Here is a 19,779-nt window from a genome sequence, read left to right as displayed (position 1 = left end):
TTCAAGAAGTGTGAGGTAATATTACAGCTATACAAGACCTTGGTTAGACCCCATTTGGAATATTGTATCATCTTATTACAGGAAGGATGTGGATGCTGTAGTGAAGGTGCAGAGGAGATTTGCAAGGATGTTGCCTGGATTGGAGATCATGCCTTGAGGATAGGTTCAGTCTATTCTCCTTGGAGCGACAGAGAATGGGAGGGGTGACCTGATAGAAGTGTACAAGATGATGAAAGGCATTTATCGTGTGGATGGCCAGAGTCTTTTCCCCAGGGCTGAAAAGGCTAACTCAAGAAGCATAGTTTTAAGGGAATGGGGGGGGGGGGGGGGTGGGTGGAGAATGTAAGAGAGTCGTGGCTATATGTGGTGGCTTGCCAGTGACGGTGGTGGAGGTCGGTACAATGCATGGATAAGTAAATGGAGCAAATTAAATGGAGGGTTCTACAGAAGGGAAATTCTAGGCAGCTAGAGTAGCTTATTATGTCAGCACAACATTGGAATGAAGGGCCTATACCTGCTGTAGATTTCTTGTATTAATCTTTTAAGGAAAGCTCCCACTACGGGGTTTTCCTGGGTCATTTGTCCCAAGTGTAAAATCTCTACACTTGCTGTGCACAGGAGACTTTGCCTGCCCAGCAGTTAAAATGATAGTTATTTTGGGAATGATCAGATCTGATGTGATGCTTTACCTTTTTTCTTTAAAAAGGGAACTTGGTCTTTCAACTACTAAAGCCTTCATATCATGGCTGATCATCATCCTTCAACAACTGGCACCATTTGCAAGATTCTTTATTGCCATGTGCTAATATAGAAAATGCAATGATGCACAAAATTTGTCAACTTTTGCTTGCTGTAAAGGCATACAGAGAGGTGCCACTAGCTGTGCCCAGCATTCCAACAATCAGAAAGAGAAGCAAAAGAGTCCTTTCACGGACACCTAGTGTCCATGGATTTGCTTCCAGTGCTCTTGCAGCCTCACGGCCTCCTGTCCATTCCAGAAGGGAACCTGAGCTCCCAGATTTTGGTCTCTGATACAATTGGGAAGCTTTCAGTGCCAAGGCCCTTTAGGGAACCTTTCTTGCCCTTGGCATCCTCAGACTCAAGCCTGAAACATCGGTTATCTATCTTCACCTTTGCTACATAAAGGACACTGGCCTGCTGAGCTTCTCCAGCATTTCGTTTTTTTAAATCTCTGACTACATACCTGGTTCCCACGAGTAGCAGTCTGTGCGGGTCTGTCAGCTGCTGAGTCCCTTGCTGATCTGGGCTGTGGTCTCCTTTCCTGTAGGGTACTCACCTGGGGATGGAAGTAGAGGGTCTTTTAGCAAGCTTCCCTGCACCAGTCTGCTGATTTCCAGAGTCTGCAACCCCTCATTGTCTGCTCAGCACTGGAGCCACCATTTTGGACATGGACATCAGTGGTTTCAAAATATGGGGGTGGGGAATTAAAAAAAAACAAACAAACCACAATTGGCTCCTTTAAAAAGCATGTTGAAAGCCTGTACTGGGCAGTAGGACCCTGTGTGCACCAGTGATAGCCCAGCTGATTTAACTCTGATAGCCCTCCTCACACACATTTCATTTTTAATAAATGTATCTGTGCATGAAACTGTTAGCTGACATGGATCTCTGTACAGTCTCTGCGATGATCTCTTCCCTCCCATTGAGCTGCAGCTGCCCCAGAAAAACAGTTTGGATCACAGATCAAATTTTTTCCAAGTTTAGTTTTAAATTCTGCAGTCAGAATCTTCAGCTTATTAGGCTACATTGGGGAGTGGGGGGGAAAGAGGAGGGGAAGGGAGAGCATCCTTGCTCGTGATTTTCAGTGAGGAAGAGGTGGTTAGTTCCTGGTTTGACCCTCTGTTGTGAGTTGAACCAGAGAAAACATCACCGTCAAGCTCTGCTTGTTTTTTGACATGTTTTTGTTGAGGTGGACGCTGATTGATTTTGATTGGCTGAGATTTCACACAGTGCATGACCTGGGATTCTGGAAGAGATTGTTAGCCTTTCCCTGTCCTGATTTCATTAAATGGAGTTGTGTGTTGTTCCAGGGGTACATCATTACACAAAGATTGGCATTCAGCTACTTGCAAGGCTTTAATTGTGCTGAAGACTGACCTTGAAGTCACCTCTGAGCTGGGTGTTGCGGGAAGGCTTGGGAGAGCTCGTGAGAGGCAGCTTTGATGGGTGAATGGGACCTGCCGCAATTGTGAATTTTGCTTCTAATTATTTTTTTTCTCTCCGAGTGAATGTTTTGGGGAAGATGTTGGAAATTAATTTGACATGAAATTTGATTTTTTTTAAATTTTAAAAAGTTACAAATTGGCCATATTTTATGACCTATTTTCCAAGTAAAGCAGGCAATCTTGGTTGGGAACTCTTCCCTAAGTGGGGTGAGCTAGGCTACAATTTCATTATTCCACTGTTCTCTGGGCACTGGATGACTTGCAACAACGAATAATTGGGAAACCTGTCCTTCCACAGTGGGGAGGATGTTGCACATCAGGTGATGAGACGGATGTAAAAACAGACTAACATTGGATTAAAAATGGAGGCAGATAATTTTGCATTCATAATTCAGGATGACTTCAAATTTGGAGTTAAACAGTTTGTTTTCCCTTGTGCAGTTCCTCCCCTGTAGGATTGGGGAAAATATCACGGCTGCCCATCTTGTACGCTGGACCCTTGCTCTGGTTGTTTCTTTGTTTGGCTGCAGGTCTCCCTCCAACCCCCGTCCAGCTCCTCTATCCAGTCTCTCGCTTCAGCAACGTGAAGTCTCTGCAGCACCTGTGTCGCTTCCGGATCCGGCAGCTCGTCCGAATAGACCATATCCCTGAGCTCCCACTCCCAAAGTGAGTTGGTGTTGCCATTGAGCAGAGGGGACAGCTGTATGGATGAGTTCACTGGTCTTTTGTGGGGTGGGGGGGTGGGTGGGAGGAGGAAGGTAGTGTGGAGTGTGTCCACTTGTCTGAGTAGGAAGTGGGTTTCTGTGGCCTTGGTGGGGCGGTAGGGAAGAGGGGTGTGTCTGTGGCCTGATTGAGTGATGGGGAGGGGTACGTGTGTCTGTGGCCAGAGCGAATGGTGTGAGTGCTGCTGTGTGGGAGGGCTGCGCCTCTGTGTACATTTCTGGGTGTGTTTGTTGGAGGGGGGGGGTGTGTTGCATCCTGGGTTGGTTTTGGATCTCCACAACATCCAACAACTTGATGGTATTGGGAATAGAAGGCTCTGGGATGCTTTATCAGGATTCCAGGGAAAGGGATGTAGGGAATTAGGAATACATCGGATAGATCAAGCAGTGAGCTGGCACAGGTAGGGTGGGCTGAATGGCCTCCCTCTGTCCAGAGCTCTAAATTTCCTTGTGATTAGCTCCCTCGTGACTGTTTCTCATCTTATTCAGACCCCTCATTTCATATCTGCGCAAGTTCTACTACTATGATCCTGAGGAGGAGATGTACCTGTCCCTGAAGGAAGCTAGTCTCCGCGTGGCCTCTGACCAGGACATGGACACCCAAACGTAGCTGCTAGTGAGTCCCCATTTGAAAGCGTCTACAGTAAGTGAGCTGAAGGGCTTTGATGTTTTCTGCATGGTTTCATTCAGGATTAGGAGGTTACCTGGTGTGTAAAAACACTGCACTGTGTCTAAAGCACTCCTTGTGAAGTGGAGTTTAGTGTCTGTTGTAGCCATGTTGGGATAGCGTGGCTTTATTTGTCTCACTCCAGGAATGGAAGATTGAGGAGGCAGGCTTGGAGCCAAGTCCAGAATGTTCAAGACCATCCATTTAGGTACTGGTTTGTGGTGCTCAGTGGGTTCAGCAGGGAGACAGACAGAGCTGGCTTCTCTGGCAATGCAGCATTCCCTCTGTACTGCATGGGGTACTTGATGCTACACAAATTCATGAAAGTTAACAAGTAGTCCAGAACCTAATTGTAAGGGTAATCAGAATCTTGGCTGTAACTACGAGGATCCTTGTGTAGAGATGACCTGCTCCAATTGTATCGGTCCTGGGGAGATGGAACCTGGGTAATTCAGCACAGGTCTGGTCACCCCACCCAAGGAAGGATCCTCTTGTGATGGAGAAGGTGTGGCAAAGTTTCACCAACATTACACAGACTGGGTTGAGGTTGTCTGACGTTTAGAAGAACAAGTGGTAGCTATTTTGAAATTTACATAGCTGGATAGAATAAAGACAGGGATATTTTCTTCTCTGGGACATTTGGAACCAGATGTCCAAATCCCAAAAATGAGTCAAATAAAACTTCCTCATTCAGGGTAGTGAATCTTTGAAATTCTCTATGAAGAAATTTGTGAAGGCTGAGAATACATTTATGATGGAGGATAAACTAAAGTTTATTGTCACATATACCAAGATGTAGAGATCTGGTTTGCAAGCAGTTCAGCTAGATATCTCATACATAGTACAACAAGTAAGATATGGTCCAGAGTTGCAGAGAGAGATCTGTTGGTACAGATTGAAGCCAACATTATTTTACTATTGTAAGGTTTATTTGTGAGCCTGATAACGATAAGTAGGAAACTCTTTGAATCTGGTGGTACGTGATCTTGTGTTTATAAATCTTCATGAAGGGAGAAAGGTGAAGAGAGTGGCTGGTGAGGGGAAACATCTTTTAATATGTGGTTGCTTTTCCAAGGCAGTGGGAGGTGGAGAAGAGGGGGTAGGGTTTGTGTGATGGTCTGAGCTGCTTTCACAACCTTCTGCAGTTTCTCCTGGTCTTGGGCACAGCAGTTCCCATCCCTGGCATGGTAATATGGGGGTTAGTACAGGGAAGTGAGGTGAAAGATGACCCTGATGGTGATGACCTTGTGTTCTTGAACTGGTTTGCTCCAATTCAGAGTAAACTCTGCTCCTTTATGAAGTGATTTTTGTTTCTGTAGATAACTCCATGGAGTGAGCAAGTCTGCTTGACAGTTGAAGATGTGGTTGAGCTGAGGAAGGGAATGACCATGGTGCTCACTCTGCCTCTCTGATCCCTGACAGGATGGACCGTTACTGTGGGCAGCAGGAACAGCAAAGTCTGAGATCACTACGCCAGGGCTGAGGGGCTCATCGATTTTTCTGGAAATGCTCCTCATTCCTGATGCTAATATAGACCCATCGTAAAGATGGCGCGGAATGGGCTGGAATACGACAGAGTTCCTCCCTGGGTGATGAAGATGGAACAGGACAATCAAGCAATTGATGATGGATTTGCACTTTCTACTGAGAAAGACTGGTGTTGGTAACTAACAGCTTTATACAAGACAGAGTGAGAGAGAGAAATCTCCTGCTTCTAGAGTTGCTCTTGATGCTGAGATTCCTGATTGGGAATGAATGCCTGGAAGGGTGATATTGCACAATTTTTTTTGTTAATTCATGAATTAAACTACTGGTTATAATGTCAGGCTATTTAACTTGATAACTTGAGGAAATTCACTCATAAATAATTCCTTTATCTGGCTGGATTTCTCTTCTGCAGGCGATTAGTCTCCACTTTCCCCCTTGTGTTCTAGAGGATGAGATGAAGTACAACAAACTTGCCAGTACCTGAATGCAGTCCCAAGCCATTGTGAGGGGAGACCATTCTCCTCTGTGCGCAGAACAGTCGGCAGCATGAGGTTTGGGATAGAGTTCCTAGGTTTGCAGGTTGGATCCATTCAGCTGCCATGCCCCCTTCAGCTTGCTATTGGACACTTGACACATCCATCCTTGCTGTGTACAGCCAATCAGAAAGCAAGATGTGTGCAATTGGGTGATTTCTAATACAATTAAAATAGTTGTTCTACTGTTCCTATGATCTTGTAATGGTTAGAGAAAGAGTTCAAAGAAAATGGGAAGCCCTTTGAGATTTTTTTGATCCCCAAGTGTCCTGGGCATTATCCCAGGAGCCTCCAGGACTGGATAGGTAACCCAATTGGCAGTAAGTGAACAGCAGAATGGCCTCACTTTCTCCCTTTCTCATGATGGGATACTCTGGGTCCTATATCAGATCAATGGATTTTATGAAATTCTATCAATCTTTTGGAATACTCCACATTTGATTAATGTAATAACAAGGGGCTCATGTTCCAGGGTCATCAGCCTGAAGCACACTGACAGCATCAAATTGATGCTGAGTGGATGCCCAACTATCCCCTTCACTCCCCAACTAACTGGTCCCATGATTTACTGGATCTGGACCTGTATCACTGAGACATGCACACACTTCTACACCTCCACATTACAGTTGTGTTGATGTCAGTCCCTGAAAGGATGTAACTGGTCAGTTCCTGGATAAAATCAAGGCCAAGTCCCAACACTTCATCCCTAAACAGCTGACAGCTCAGCGGCAGATTCAGTGATCCCTTGCTCTTCATGTCCCGTCTCCACAGTTCACCAACACTGCAGCTTTTGCAAGCTGTTGGGTTACCAGTCTTCCTGTATTGTCCTGGAGTCTACTGTAATTGAAGAGTAATTCCCCCCCCCCCTCCCCATACTGCGGCAACTGGTTCCAAGGAAAAAATTCAGAAGGGGTGGGGGGAAGAAGTGTTTTTTAATGTCGAGAATGACCAAAATCTCTGACTGCGATTGTATTTCTTGCCTAGGGTTGCTTTTGTGCAAGATGGGGAACTGGATGAAGTGGAGTTTAACCCTCTCAGTCAAAAGCCTGAAAGAGGCTTCTAAAAATTTCATAATTAAGCTGTGCCTGCAGTATTGGTCAATAACCTCCATGCTACACAAGTATTTGAGTGATACAGATATTTGAGCAGAGGTATCCATTCAGTGGACATGTTATTTAAGGACAGTGACAGGAATCGTGATATTTTTGCAATGGGTTGCCAGATCGCCAGAAGCCCCAACAGTTCAGTGATCAGCACATTTTCATCTCCTCAACGAACACATGCTCAGAAAATGCACAGTGCAAGTGCTGATCTACCCACACACTGAAAGTAACGTGAGATTCTTGCACACGGGCCAGATTCCTAAACTGCACCAGACTGCATGAACTTTAAGATGATTATTCACAGTTGACCCCCTGGGGTTACCAATGGAGGTTGCATTCTTGAAAAAGATCTGAATGGTGACTTTCTATAGTAAACTACACAATCTCTGATGAATCAAGAAACAAGTTGACCAACTTTTTTCGCACATAAATTCTGTAAGAAAGAATTTTATTTCGTCTCTTAAAATTTTTGGGCAGTGATTGTGAATTCAGTAAGGGAACATTTCTGTAACCCAAACAGCCTGTGCTCCTTTTGCTGAGTTGTGAATGGATCATAGCCTGCTGGGCCACTTGGTTATCTAAAATCTGTGCCTTCTGATCAAAGGCAGCACAGAGGGTTCTCGATCATTCCACCCATGTAAGAATCCTTTCCAGACTACACACTGGAATGGGAAATCTCTTTCCAATGCACCTTCACCATTGCTACACTGATACCAGTCAGTTGATGAATTAGGCAGGCCATAGACCTGAGATGCACTGAGAGCTGGATCTGTCAGTTCACCTGTACTGCCAAGGAGGACATTGTTTCATCAGTCCAGGCAAGGAATCCATAACCCAGATAAAAGGACAAGTTCTGCTGCAACATTTATACTATTCAGTGATGGTGACTGGCTGACATTTTTGCTGATGTGAAATTTGTCACGGTCGAACCTCAAAGAAAAGCGGTACCAGTTTAAAAATGGCCTTGCCTGTTAAATGAAGATATATTTTGTGATTGTTGCAAAACCAATGCAGATGGGCAATAGCTGTCCAGTCTACTGTATCTTGTATATATTCTGTTAATACGCATGTATGTTCTTTCTCTGTATTTACAGGACATGGAACAATCAGTGCTGATGTCAGGGGAAGTGGAGTGTAGATGTTTTAACCCATGTTTTGTAAATGTTGAACAAAGACAGTTGATTATGTATTGTGTATTTGTAATGAATTTCTATTCTTGAAACTACTGGCAGAAAAAAAATGACTTGCACAGATTGAAATCGGAGTAAACTTCACTGAATTACAAACTAGTTGATTTAAGGTTGTGTTGGAATGGGTGCTTTCATAGCCACTATTAACTCTTGGTTTCTTTCTCTTCCAAGTCCCTTTAAGTTGTATAGAAGCCTATCCATTTAGTCCAGGTGGCCTATGAGGAGGGTTACGGAGATACCAGTCTCTCTAGTTAACAACTTCTGTCCTTTTTAAACCTTGTGTTTAACCAACTTTTAATTTATATCTTAAAAAAAATTTAGACATGTAGCACTGTTAATAGGCCCGCCCAATTTACACCACATCACCTTACACCCCAGTATGTTTTTTTTGAATGGTAGGAGGAAACCAGAGCCCCCAGAGAGAACCCATGCAGATGCGGGAGAACATACAAACCCCTTACAGCGTGGGATTCGGGTTCAGTCCTGATCACTACTTGTCTCAATTTAAAAGAACAATTACTGGCATTCCTTTGATCTATTGGAGATTTTCTCATTTAAAAAAAAAACAATTAAAATGTTCACATCTGAACAAAGCAATCCTGTCCAGGGACTGGGAACCCCATCCCTTCCTCTTCCATAACCCCCAGCCACTGGTGGTCTGTGATCAGTAAAAGGGCACAATTCAGTCTATGGGTGATAGAAGGTTGAGAACCTCTGTCTAGATGAATCTCAGTCATGTATCATTAAACAAAAATGTCTGCAGATGTTGGGTTCCAATGCAATATACCTGACCTACTGAATTTCTCCAGCACATTTGTGTATTGCATTGAGCCAGAATACGTCCATGTTTACGGGACTAATGCCGAGAACATCCATTCTCAACAATTTTTGGCTGTGGCCCCTTCCCTGTGAAGCAGTCAAGTTTAGTTTAGGCATCTTCTGTACTTCTCTCCTACTGACGCCATAAAAATATTTGTTACATGAGGTGAGAAGTAAACAAGGCTTTTACTCTGAGTGTAACAACTGTGGCTTGTGATTCTAGAACAGAGACAAATAGGAAATCATTCTTATTGAACGTAGTAAACCTGAACCTACATAATGATAAATTTTTAAAATCTTAAAATGTAATGGTTTGTATGCAATGTGTCATTAGGGAACCTTGAGCACAAACTCAAGGATGTGAATTCTATTATAAAATTAAGATTTTAGTGAGATCCTTGAACTTGATATCCCTGTGCAAGTTTTTTTTTAAAAATTGTATTTATTAATTAAGTCATACGATGCCGGTTTAGTTGCCCATTCAGAGCCAGCTCTCCAGCGCATGACGTCCTGTTTTGTGGAAACTGCCAAAATGTTTGGCCTGGAAGTCACCCTGAAGAAAACTGAGGTCCTCCATCAGCCAGCTCCCCACCATGACTACCAGCCCCCCCACATCTCCATCGGGCACACAAAACTCAAAACGGTCAACCAGTTTACCTATCTTGGCTGCACCATTTCATCGGATGCAAGAATTGACAACAAGATAGACAACAGACTCGCCAAGGCAAATAGTGCCTTTGGAAGACTACACAAAAGAGTCTGGAAAAACAACCACCTGAAGAAACACAAAGATCAGCGTGTACAGAGCCGTTGTCATACCCATGCTCCTGTTCGGCTCCGAATCATTGATCCTCTACCGGCATCACCTACGGCTCCTAGAACGCTTCCATCAGCGCTGTCTCCGCTCCATCCTCAACATTCATTGGAGTGACTTCATCACCAACATCGAAGTACTCAAGCTGGCAGAGTCTGCAAGCATCGAATCCACGCTGCTGAAGACTCAACTGTGCTGGGTGGGTCACATCTCCAGAATGGAGGACCATCGCCTTCCCAAGATCGTGTTATATGGCGAGCTCTCCACTGGCCACCGAGACAGAGGTGCACCAAAGAAGAGGTACAAGGACTGCTTAAAGAAATCTCTTGGTGCCTGACACATTGACTACCGCCAGTGGGCTGATATCGCCTCCAACCGTGCATCTTGGCACCGCATAGTTCGGTGGGCAGCAACCTCCTTTGAAGAAGACCGCAGAGCCCACCTCACTGACAAAAGGCAAAGGAGGAAAAGCCCAACCCCAACCAACCAATTTTCCTTTGCAACCGTGCCTGCCTGTCCCGCATCGGACTTGTCAGTCACCAACGAGCCTGCAGCAGACGACATACCCCTCCATAAATCTTCATCTGCGAAGCCAAGCCAAAGAAGAAAAAAGACAATCAAAATACAAGTAAATACATAATATTTTCCCATATAATCCCCCACCCCTCCCAATCCCCCTCTAATCTACCCCCAAAGAAAAAGAAAAGATAGTTGATGGTTGTTATGCAAGTTGATCTCCTCTTCTATTGCCATGGTTTAGTGCAACCCCAATGGCTGTGGGGGAAAAAACTATTACAAATTCAAACTCTTATCTTGTATATGGGCTCTAAACTTTAACAAAAAAAGGATAATTATTACGTAAATTATACATGATCTTTTCCAATGGAATACAAGACCTCATTTCCGAATGCCACCATTGAATTTAATTTTTCTAAGTAATTGCCAAACATTTTCTTGCTACAGCTAATGCCAATCTCAGAAAAGCAATTTGAGACTTACCTACTTTTAATTCCAAACTTAATTTCTTAATATAACCCAATAAAAATACCATAGGATCAAGTGAAATTTTAAACTTAAATAAAACTTCTAAAAGTTTCTTAATTCTATTCAAAAAAGGTTTCACTGTCTCACATAACCAAATAGAGTGTAAGAAAGAGCCAACTTGCTCATGGCACCCCATGCAAGTTTTATTGATGTCAGGCTTCCGATTGGAGAGTGATAATCGAAGGTCACCTCGTGATATCTAGTCTGTTCCTGGATTTTGTCAAGAAAACTACCTTGCTCAATCCACATTCAACTAAGTATGTCGAGGGAAAGGTAATGAAAAATATTTTGACCTTTTCCCATAGTTTTGGAAATCTATTTGGCAGATCACTCTTAACCCTGAAATCTTTTTTAAAATGAACAATTGAATCGCTCTGAAGATCAATTAACCTCATGAATTCCTGCATCAACATTAATGGGTTGTTCCTCAAATGGATCTAATACCCAATATTGGATTTTGAGGTTCAAGTCATTAAATCTTCCCCACAGATCTTTAGGTGTTTCACATAACAGTAATGTCATTGTCCTTCAGCGCCTCTGCGTTTGTGTTCAGATTTGGAAATTGTAAAAATTACTGATGTTGCGCCAATAGATTGAGCTTTTAAGGAAAGAAACCATGGCTTCTTTACCATCAATGAGGTTATTGTGTTTAACCTGTGAAGTCTTTTTTTATAATAATGTTTGTCAAAGATATTTGCCAGATAAAATGCCAGCCTTTGCTTCTACCAGTTTTTCCTCCATGCTTGTTATGAGAAATAATCATGCCCCAGAGAACAACAAAATGACCAAGACATTTTCCTTTACTTGGTGCACCTGGAAATGTTCAGCATTTTCTTCACACAGCTGCCAGAATGGACAATTTTGAAGGGATGTGATTTTATAAAGTTTACAGCCTTTAAGACCATTGAAAGCAAAGTATTTAAATGTTCTCCTAAGTTTCTGGCCACTATGAATGATGCAATGAACAGTAAAGACGTTCTTCAGGTGCGGCGAACCCTCTGTATTGTCCAACCATTGAAGCGGTACCATCAGTTGCACAGGCAACTATGTTCTTGAATGGAATGCTTCCTTAAAAATAGGCAGTACCTTAGTATCTGTTTTAATCCTTCTGGCAAACAACGTCTCTTCCATCAGCTAGTTTCCATTTCAGCATCTGGCGAAAGCAGAAGAGTGTTCTCATGTCGAGTGGATTTGTCTAATTGTTAGGAAAATTTCTTGGATTGTGATGAAATAAATTTTAAAATGTAAATTTAAACATACAGCACAGTAACAGGCCATTTTGTCCCATGAGTCCGTGCTGCCCAATTAACCTATGCCCCTGGTACGTTTTGAACAGTGGGAAGAAGCAAGCCCCTTGGGACGGTCCACGCAGACACAGGTAGAATGTGCAAACTCCTTACAGTCAGTGCAAGATTCAAACCACAGTCCCGATTGCTGCCGCTGTAAAGGCGTTGTGCTACCTGCTACACCAACTCTGCTGCCCCAATAATAAATAATTGATTGTTTTTAATGTCCCTTGCCGTCTCATCAATTCTTCTAGAAACACTGGAATTACTCAAAGGAATTGCCTGAATAGTTTCTTTGGCATTTAAGATCATGACATCAGATATTAATGTGAAGGCAAAATCAGTGACATTATGAGTATTTCCACGTTTAGCAATTCATTCACTCGTATGATGCAAGGTCCCTTTTCTAATTTCTGCAAGGTTGCAGTAATCATCTACTTGAGCGTTGGCCTTCTCTCAAAATTATCTCAAAGGGTTTTGAAGTAATCCATGGGTTTAACTTTTTGTTCATAGTAATACACAGCCACTGTTAAATTCCCCACAAGTTAAAATTCCCTGCCTTTTTTTAAGTGTTGCCGGAGCGGAGCTCTGGTGAGCTCCCCTGCATATGCCCCACATTGAGAATGGGCAGGTTCTTTCATGAGCAAAGGTTGACATGAGCAGGATTGTGAGAGAGCTTTGGTAGCCACTATTAGATTGAAGCATGAAGAACCCTGAGAGGACATGACAAGGTGGATATGGAGTAGATGTTCATGCAGTATCTTTGGAAGTAGACATGAAAGTGGTGTTGAAGAGCCTTCTGGATAGACACGTGACTATGCAGGGAGATGGTTTAATCCAGCACAGATGTCATGGGCCAACTGGGTTTTGTTCGAAGTACTGTCTGTTTTATTTACAAGGAAAATCTAGAGCTATGGATGACTGTTTAACAATGCATTGTAGCAGAAATTAGGTAATTTTTTTTCTTGAAGAAAATTATCAGTATTTGAAATTCTCCTCAAAGAATGATGGAAGCAGGGTTTTTGAACCTTTTAATCTGCTGACAGCTTATTGATAAATGAAGGGAAGAATATGAACTTGTGGACAGGGCAGCCAAAATAATGTTTATTGTCATATACAGATGTACAATGTACATCAGCACGGTAATTTTTGCTTGGTGTAGTCAAACAAATACATAAGATACACCAACTACCACATTAAATTATTCCAGTAGGGAAAGAGGGAATAAATCTAAAGGATAGATCAATAAAAAGTGGTGTTTTGATAATGCAGACAGGTCATTTTGTGGTCCTTAAAAACCTGATTGGGTTTGTTGGGTGGTTCAAGAGTCTCCAAGCCATTGGATAAAACTGTCCTTCAACCAAGAAGTGCTAGACTTCAGGCTTCTGTATCTCCTTCCCGAAGGTAGCAGCAAGAAGATATTGTGACCAGGGTGATGTGGATCCTTTATAATGTTGGCTGCCTTCTTGAGGGAGCATCTCAAGTTGATGTTTTCAATGGGAGGCCAGAGCCTGTGATGGACCTGGCTACTTGTGTTTCTTTCTGTAGCCTTCTGCAATCCTGGGCACTCAAATTACCAAACCAAGGCATGATGCAATCAATCAGTCTACTTTTCACATGCACCAAAGGATGATATGCCACATAACGTCGGGGTTGTTAGAATATAGAGGCGTTGGTTTGCTTTCTTTACGATGGCCTCAATGTGCTGACTCTAGGTAAGGTCCTCTAATAAAAGCACAATGCTGGAGAGACTCAGCAGATCAAGCCTGGCCCCCTCTACCCCCAGATGCAACAAACTCAGGATCCCCCTTGTCCTTACCTATCACCCCACTAGGGGTGCAGTGCTAAGTTTTTAGGTGCCAGAGCACTCCAAAAATGGTGAGCAAACAGGTATGTCTAGAATAGAGAATAGGACTCAGCAGTGGGGGGAGGGGGCACTGCTGCTGTTGCACCCCACCAGCCTCCACATTCAACACATTATCCTCTGGAATTTCTGGCATTTGCAACAGTTTGACCTGCTGAGATTCTCCAGTGTTTTTACTTCAACTACGGAGTCTACAGACTTCTGTGTTTTACTAAGGTCCTCTAATATGTGGACTCACAGGAACAAAGGTACTAATCCTCTCTACTGCTGTCCCATCAACATGTGTGTAGTCCCTTAGCCCCCCCCCCTTCCTAAAATCCATATTAGCTCCTTGGTCTTGATGATGAGTAAGATTGTTATCCTTGTTTCATCTCCATCCTGTACCCTTTCTCATCATTTCTTGTTATTTGGCAAAAAAGTTGGTGTCATCAGCAAATTTATTGATCGTGTTGGAGCTGAACTTGGCTACGCATTCATGAATTTATAGAGAAGAGAGCAGGGGACCAAGCATGCAGCCTTGCCATGTCCCTGTGTTGATGGTCTGTGGGGAGATGTTCCCAGTGAGGGTGTCGAGGATCCTGTTGCAGAGGCAAGAAGAGTCCCAGATCCCTTGGTTTTGCTGGTGTGAAGGTGTTAAAAGCTAAGCTGTAACCAATGAACAACAGCCTGACGTAGGTGTTCTTGTAGTCTAGGTCAGCCATTCTTCTTTGACTATGTCCCCCCTCCCCCCCCCCTTAAAATTTATGACCCTTTCCCTGTGAAGCAGTCGTTTAGTTGGTTTCTTGTGTACTTCTCTGCTCTGACTGCATAAAATATTGAGGATTTTAATTCATGTCCCCATCCGCCATTAAATGTGCTGTGGCCCCTAAAGGAGCCATGTGGCCCCCTTTGAGAATGGCTGGTCTAGGTCATTTAATGCAGAGTGAGGGGCCAAAAGTGGCCAAGTCCATCACAGGCACCAACCTCCCATCCATTTGGAGACATGCAAAAGTGTACAGGGCAGATGGCAGCGAGAAGCTGTCTGACCAAAGCTGATGAAGGACCGTGGGAGTCGATGGAGTGCATCTGGGCATCCTGACAGCAGCTTCTTGAGCGTTTATTTCACTGTGGTCATAGTGCCAGTGATTGGGAAGTGATGTCATTGAAAATCTGGTTGTTAAATAGCAGGGGAATGAGCCATGGTTTAGAGGAATCCAGATTGAAACTTGATTTGTTTGTTCGAATGTAGAAAATTGCAATATCAGTATTGAAGCAATGGACTATTTATTTCTGTGCTATATTAAGTTGCCAGTTTGTGCACACCAAGGAAAGCTCCTATTCACAAAGATAATCCAATAAATCATTTTTTTTGTGATGTTGGTTGAAAAATATTTCTGAATGGAAAATGAACCTGAAGACATAACCTTACTTTTTCTCTTTTTACATCTATTTATTTATTTTTAAATACTGTATTTACTGATCTGTAATTTATAGCAATTTTTCATCTGTTCTGCACAATCCTGCTGCTGCAAAACAACAAATTTCATGACACATTCATGACCATAAACCCGACTCTGATCCTAAATATTCCCACTCTATTCTACTCCCTGCACACTGATGACTGTGTGACTCAGTGCGACAACACCATTTACAAATTTGCTGACGGTTCACAAGGATAGGTTGTATATAAAGGGGCGATGAATCAACTTACAGGAGGAAGAATGAAAACTTGGCTGAATGGTGCACCCACAACAACCTCACACTCGATGTCACCAAAACCAAAGAGCTGGTTGTTGACTTCAGGAAAGGAAAACCAGCCATGTACGATCCAGTGATCATTGGGAAAATCAGAGGTGGAGAGGGTGAGCAAATTTAAAATCTAGGAAGTCACTATCTTGGAGAATCTGGACCCAACACACAAATGACAGCGCCTCCACTTCCTCAGGAGTTGGCGGAGGTTTGGTATGACACCAGAACCGCTGGCAAATTTCTACAGAAGTGTGGTGGAAAGTGTGCTGACCGGCTGCATCGTGGACTGGTATGGGGATACCAATACCCCTGAGTGGAAAGCCCTGCAAAAGGTAGTGGACAGAACAGGACATCACAAGCAAAACCCTCCCCACCATTGAGAGCATTCACAGGGAATGCTGCCTTCAGAGAGCAGCAACAGTCATCAAAGATCCACAGAGCACACCCTTTTCTCACTGCTGCCATCGGGAAAGAGGTGTAGGTGCCACAAGCCTCTCACTACTAGGTCCAGGAACAGCTGCTCCCCCTCCACCATCAGACTTCACAACAAACTCGATCAGGGACTCACTTAAGGATTCTTATTTTTTGCACTTTATTGATTTTTTCTCTCTGTATTGCAGTCAGTTTGTTTGCATTTCTTTCTATGCTAACGTGTACGCATCATCATGAGTACAGATTTTGCACTACTAATTAGTGGTAATTCTGCCTACCCCACAGGAAAAAATAATCTCAAGGTTGTACGTGATTGCCATGCATGTACTCTGACAATAAATTTGAACTTTAAATATTGTCCATAACTCCTGGTTCCTCTTTCACAAAATAAAAATAGGGCAGGTGAAATAAATCTATGTGAGAAAAGTGAAAACTCTGGATTATTCCAACTGCAGCCTAAATGGGAGCATCAGATAAATTGCAAGACCTTGTCGGTAGGCAGGTATAATGGGCTGTTTTTATTATGGAGACATGCAGTTGTTATCAAAGGGAAACTACTTTCAGAGAAGTACTAAGAGCCTGCCAATACAAGCATGTTTCAATTGCTTTTATTAAAGCTCATTTTTCTATTTTGAAGCGGAGCCTCGGCTGTTCCTGATTTGTTTGTGTTATTTCTGGAGGCCACACACCCCATGTTCCACTCTCTGAAACCTTCAATGAAACTGAACAGAGCCCGCCATCTTGTGGAACCAATGCACTATTACATCTTGAAGTGGGGAAATTAATTTGCCCCAGATGAAGCCAATTAGGATGAAGGTGAATCTGATTGAAACCACACTTCTTTCATTTGGAAAGAATGAAGAGGCTGCCAGATGTTGGCCAATGGGTATAATTCTCACCTCTGAGAGAGAAGGTTGTTTGGTTACTGTAGCTGCTGGAACATTGAACAGTAACCCATCAGTAACCCTTCACTCATTGAGGACTTCAAGAGGCTGTTTTAAGAGAGCAGCCTCCATCCTCAAGGATTCCCAGACCCAAGCCAAGCCCTCTTCACTCTGCTACTGTTGGGGAAAAGGTACAGGAGCAAAGATGAGCACCACGAGGGCAGCTTCTTCCCCTCTGCCAGCAGATTCCTGAATAACCAATGAACCAAATGAATTTTTGTGCACTATTTTTATTTATTGTTGTAAGGTGATTTATACGTATGTTTTATACGTAAGGTGATTTACACGTATGTTTTATAAGTAAGGTGATTTATACGTATGTTTTATATGTAAGGTGATTTACACATATGTTTTATACGTAAGGTGATTTATACGTATGTTTTATACGCAAGGTGATTTACACGTATGTTTTATACATATGTTTTATACGTAAGGTGATTTGCACGTATGTTTTATACATATGTTTTATACATAAGATGATTTATACATATGTTTTATACGTAAGGTGATTTACACGTATGTTTTATACGTAAGGTGATTTGCATGTATGTTTTATATGTATGTTTTATTCATAAGGTGATTTACACGAATGTTTTATATGCAAGGTGATTTACACGCATGTTTTATACATATGTTTTATACATAAGGTGATTTATACGTATATTTTATACGTAAGGTGATTTACACGTATGTTTTATACGCAAGGTGATTTACACATATGTTTTATACGTATGTTTTATACATAAGGTGATTTATACGTATGTTTTATACGTAAGGTGATTTGCATGTATGTTTTATACGTATGTTTTATACATAAGGTGATTTACACGTATGTTTTATACGCAAGGTGATTTACACATATGCTTTATACGTATGTTTTATACATAAGGTGATTTATACGTATGTTTTATACGTAAGGTGATTTGCACGTATGTTTTATACGTAAGGTGATTTACACGTATGTTTTATACATAAGGTGATTTGCACGTATGTTTTATACGTAAGGTGATTTGCACGTATGTTTTATACGTAAGGTGATTTGCACGTATGTTTTATACGTAAGGTGATTTGCACGTATGTTTTATACGTAAGGTGATTTGCACGTATGTTCGCCCTGTGACGCTGCTGCAAAACAACAAATTTTGTGACAAGTTACATGAGAATAAATGCTGATTGATTCTGTTTCAAAAGGGCATTTTGGACAGAGTTGTCGAGGAATTTCCCCCAAGCAGAGAGTGGTGAACCTGTGAAATTCTCCACTCCAGTCATGGAGTTCACTTAAAACAGAGTTCAGATTTATTACAGCCCTGAGATTCTTTCACCTGCGGGTGAGGCAGAATGATCACTTATTGGCAGTACAAAAAAAATTGTTCTCATCGTACACATGTAAAAAAAAAGAACTGTAAACAAACTGTGCTATACAGAGAGAAAAATATCAATAAAGTGCAAACATAAGAGCCCTTAAATGAGTCCCTGATTGAGTTTGGTGTTGAGGAGTCCGATGACGGAGGGGGAACAGCTGTTCCTGAACCTGGTGGTGCGAGTCTTGTGGCACCCCTACCTCTTTCCTGATGGCAGCAGCGAGAACAGAGCGTTCCCTGTAGATGTCCTCAATGGTGGGGAAGGTTTTGCCTGTGATGTCCTGGGCTGTGTATGATGCACGATCAGTTGCCCAAAGACCGAAGTTATTGGAACTGAAGGCTTTTATTAGCAAGAGATGGAGAGCATCCCTTGTGTTGCTCACTCACACTGATCTGGACTCAAACTGGGGACAGAGTTGTGGCATGACAGCCTTTATGGGGGAGAAAGGGAGGAGTCACAAGCCGGCCAGTGAGAGCCGGGTCAAACAGCAAAGGTCATGTCATTTACATATACAATAGTGGTTTCACTACAGTGTCCACTATGCTTTATGCTCAGGGGTATTGGTGACCCCATACCAGACCGCGATGCAGCCGCTCCATCTGCACTCTATCCACCAACCATCTGTAGAAATTTGTCAGGGTTTCTAATGTCATACCAAACCTTCGTAAACTTCTGAGGAAGTAGAGGTGCTGACATGCTTTCTTCATGATGCCATTGGTTTGTTGGGTCCAGAAAAGAACCTCCAAGATAGTGACTCCCAAGACCTTAAGTTTTCTCACCCTCTTCACCTCTGATTCCCCCATTGATCACTGGATTGTACACATCTGGTTTTCTCTTCCTGAAGTTAACAATGAGCTCCTCAGTTTTGATGACATTCAGTGTGAGGTTGTTGTTGGTGCACTATTCAACCAAGTTTTCAATCTCTCTCCTGTATCCTGACTCATCGCCCTTTTTATACAACCCAATATGTGGTATCATCAGTGAATTTGTGTTGTCGTACCAAGCCACGCAGTCGTAGGTGTAAAGCGAATAAGGCCCTGTGGTGGTCCGGTACTGATGGAGATTGTGGATGTTCTTGCAAATCCTCACTGATTGTGATCTGGTCATTTGCTAAATACCAGACATCAACGCCTGGTTATTCAGCAAATCATGAGTTTCCGGGATTATGCTGGAAAGCCACATTGGCATTAAGGATTAACCTCGAGCGATAAATGAGAGAGCAGACCCAAACACCTGCTCCCTTTGCTTCTGTCCTGTGTTGAAATCCTGCTTCAGCATACAGGATGGTACCACAAGGCAGTGCAATATCCCCAAGTGCTGGAGAAAAGCAGCAGATCACACAGCAGGCACATGAAGCAAAAGATAAGCAACATTTCGGGCCTGAGCCTTTCGTCCAATGGATGCTGTGCGACCTGCTGAGTTTCTCCAGTTTTTTTGTGTATGGCTCCTCGAATTCACCATCTGTCGATTTTCTTGTTTAAGCCCCCCCCCCTCCCCCCACCACCACCACCTCCCCAAAGCAGAGCTGTTAGAGATGTGCTTTGTGTGGTGATATGTAATTACACCACTAGGTCACCAGGGGTCACCCCGGTGACCT

The 19,779-nt window shown here is 42.8% G+C and overlaps 1 protein-coding gene across 6 annotated transcripts in view; it reads left to right on the top strand.

Moving 5' to 3' along the window:
• Positions 1-8,689, top strand: part of socs7 (suppressor of cytokine signaling 7) — a 45,100-nt gene extending 36,411 nt beyond the window's left edge. For 3 of the 6 annotated variants that reach the window (XM_069907023.1, XM_069907022.1, XM_069907018.1), the window contains 3 exons: positions 2,717-2,852; positions 3,398-3,551; positions 4,998-8,689. In XM_069907023.1, the coding sequence (XP_069763124.1) occupies positions 2,717-2,852; positions 3,398-3,518 (257 nt within the window). In that variant the 3' untranslated portion in view covers positions 3,519-3,551; positions 4,998-8,689. The other 3 variants (XR_011347583.1, XM_069907019.1, XM_069907020.1) reach the window with 3 other exon arrangements.
• Positions 8,690-19,779: the final 11,090 nt, after the last annotated feature.

Source organism: Narcine bancroftii, chromosome 12, assembly GCF_036971445.1.
Source record: "Narcine bancroftii isolate sNarBan1 chromosome 12, sNarBan1.hap1, whole genome shotgun sequence".
Lineage (NCBI taxonomy): Eukaryota > Metazoa > Chordata > Chondrichthyes > Torpediniformes > Narcinidae > Narcine > Narcine bancroftii.
The sequence above is the reverse complement of the archived record's forward strand: the minus strand, read 5'-3'. Positions and strand labels throughout refer to the sequence as shown.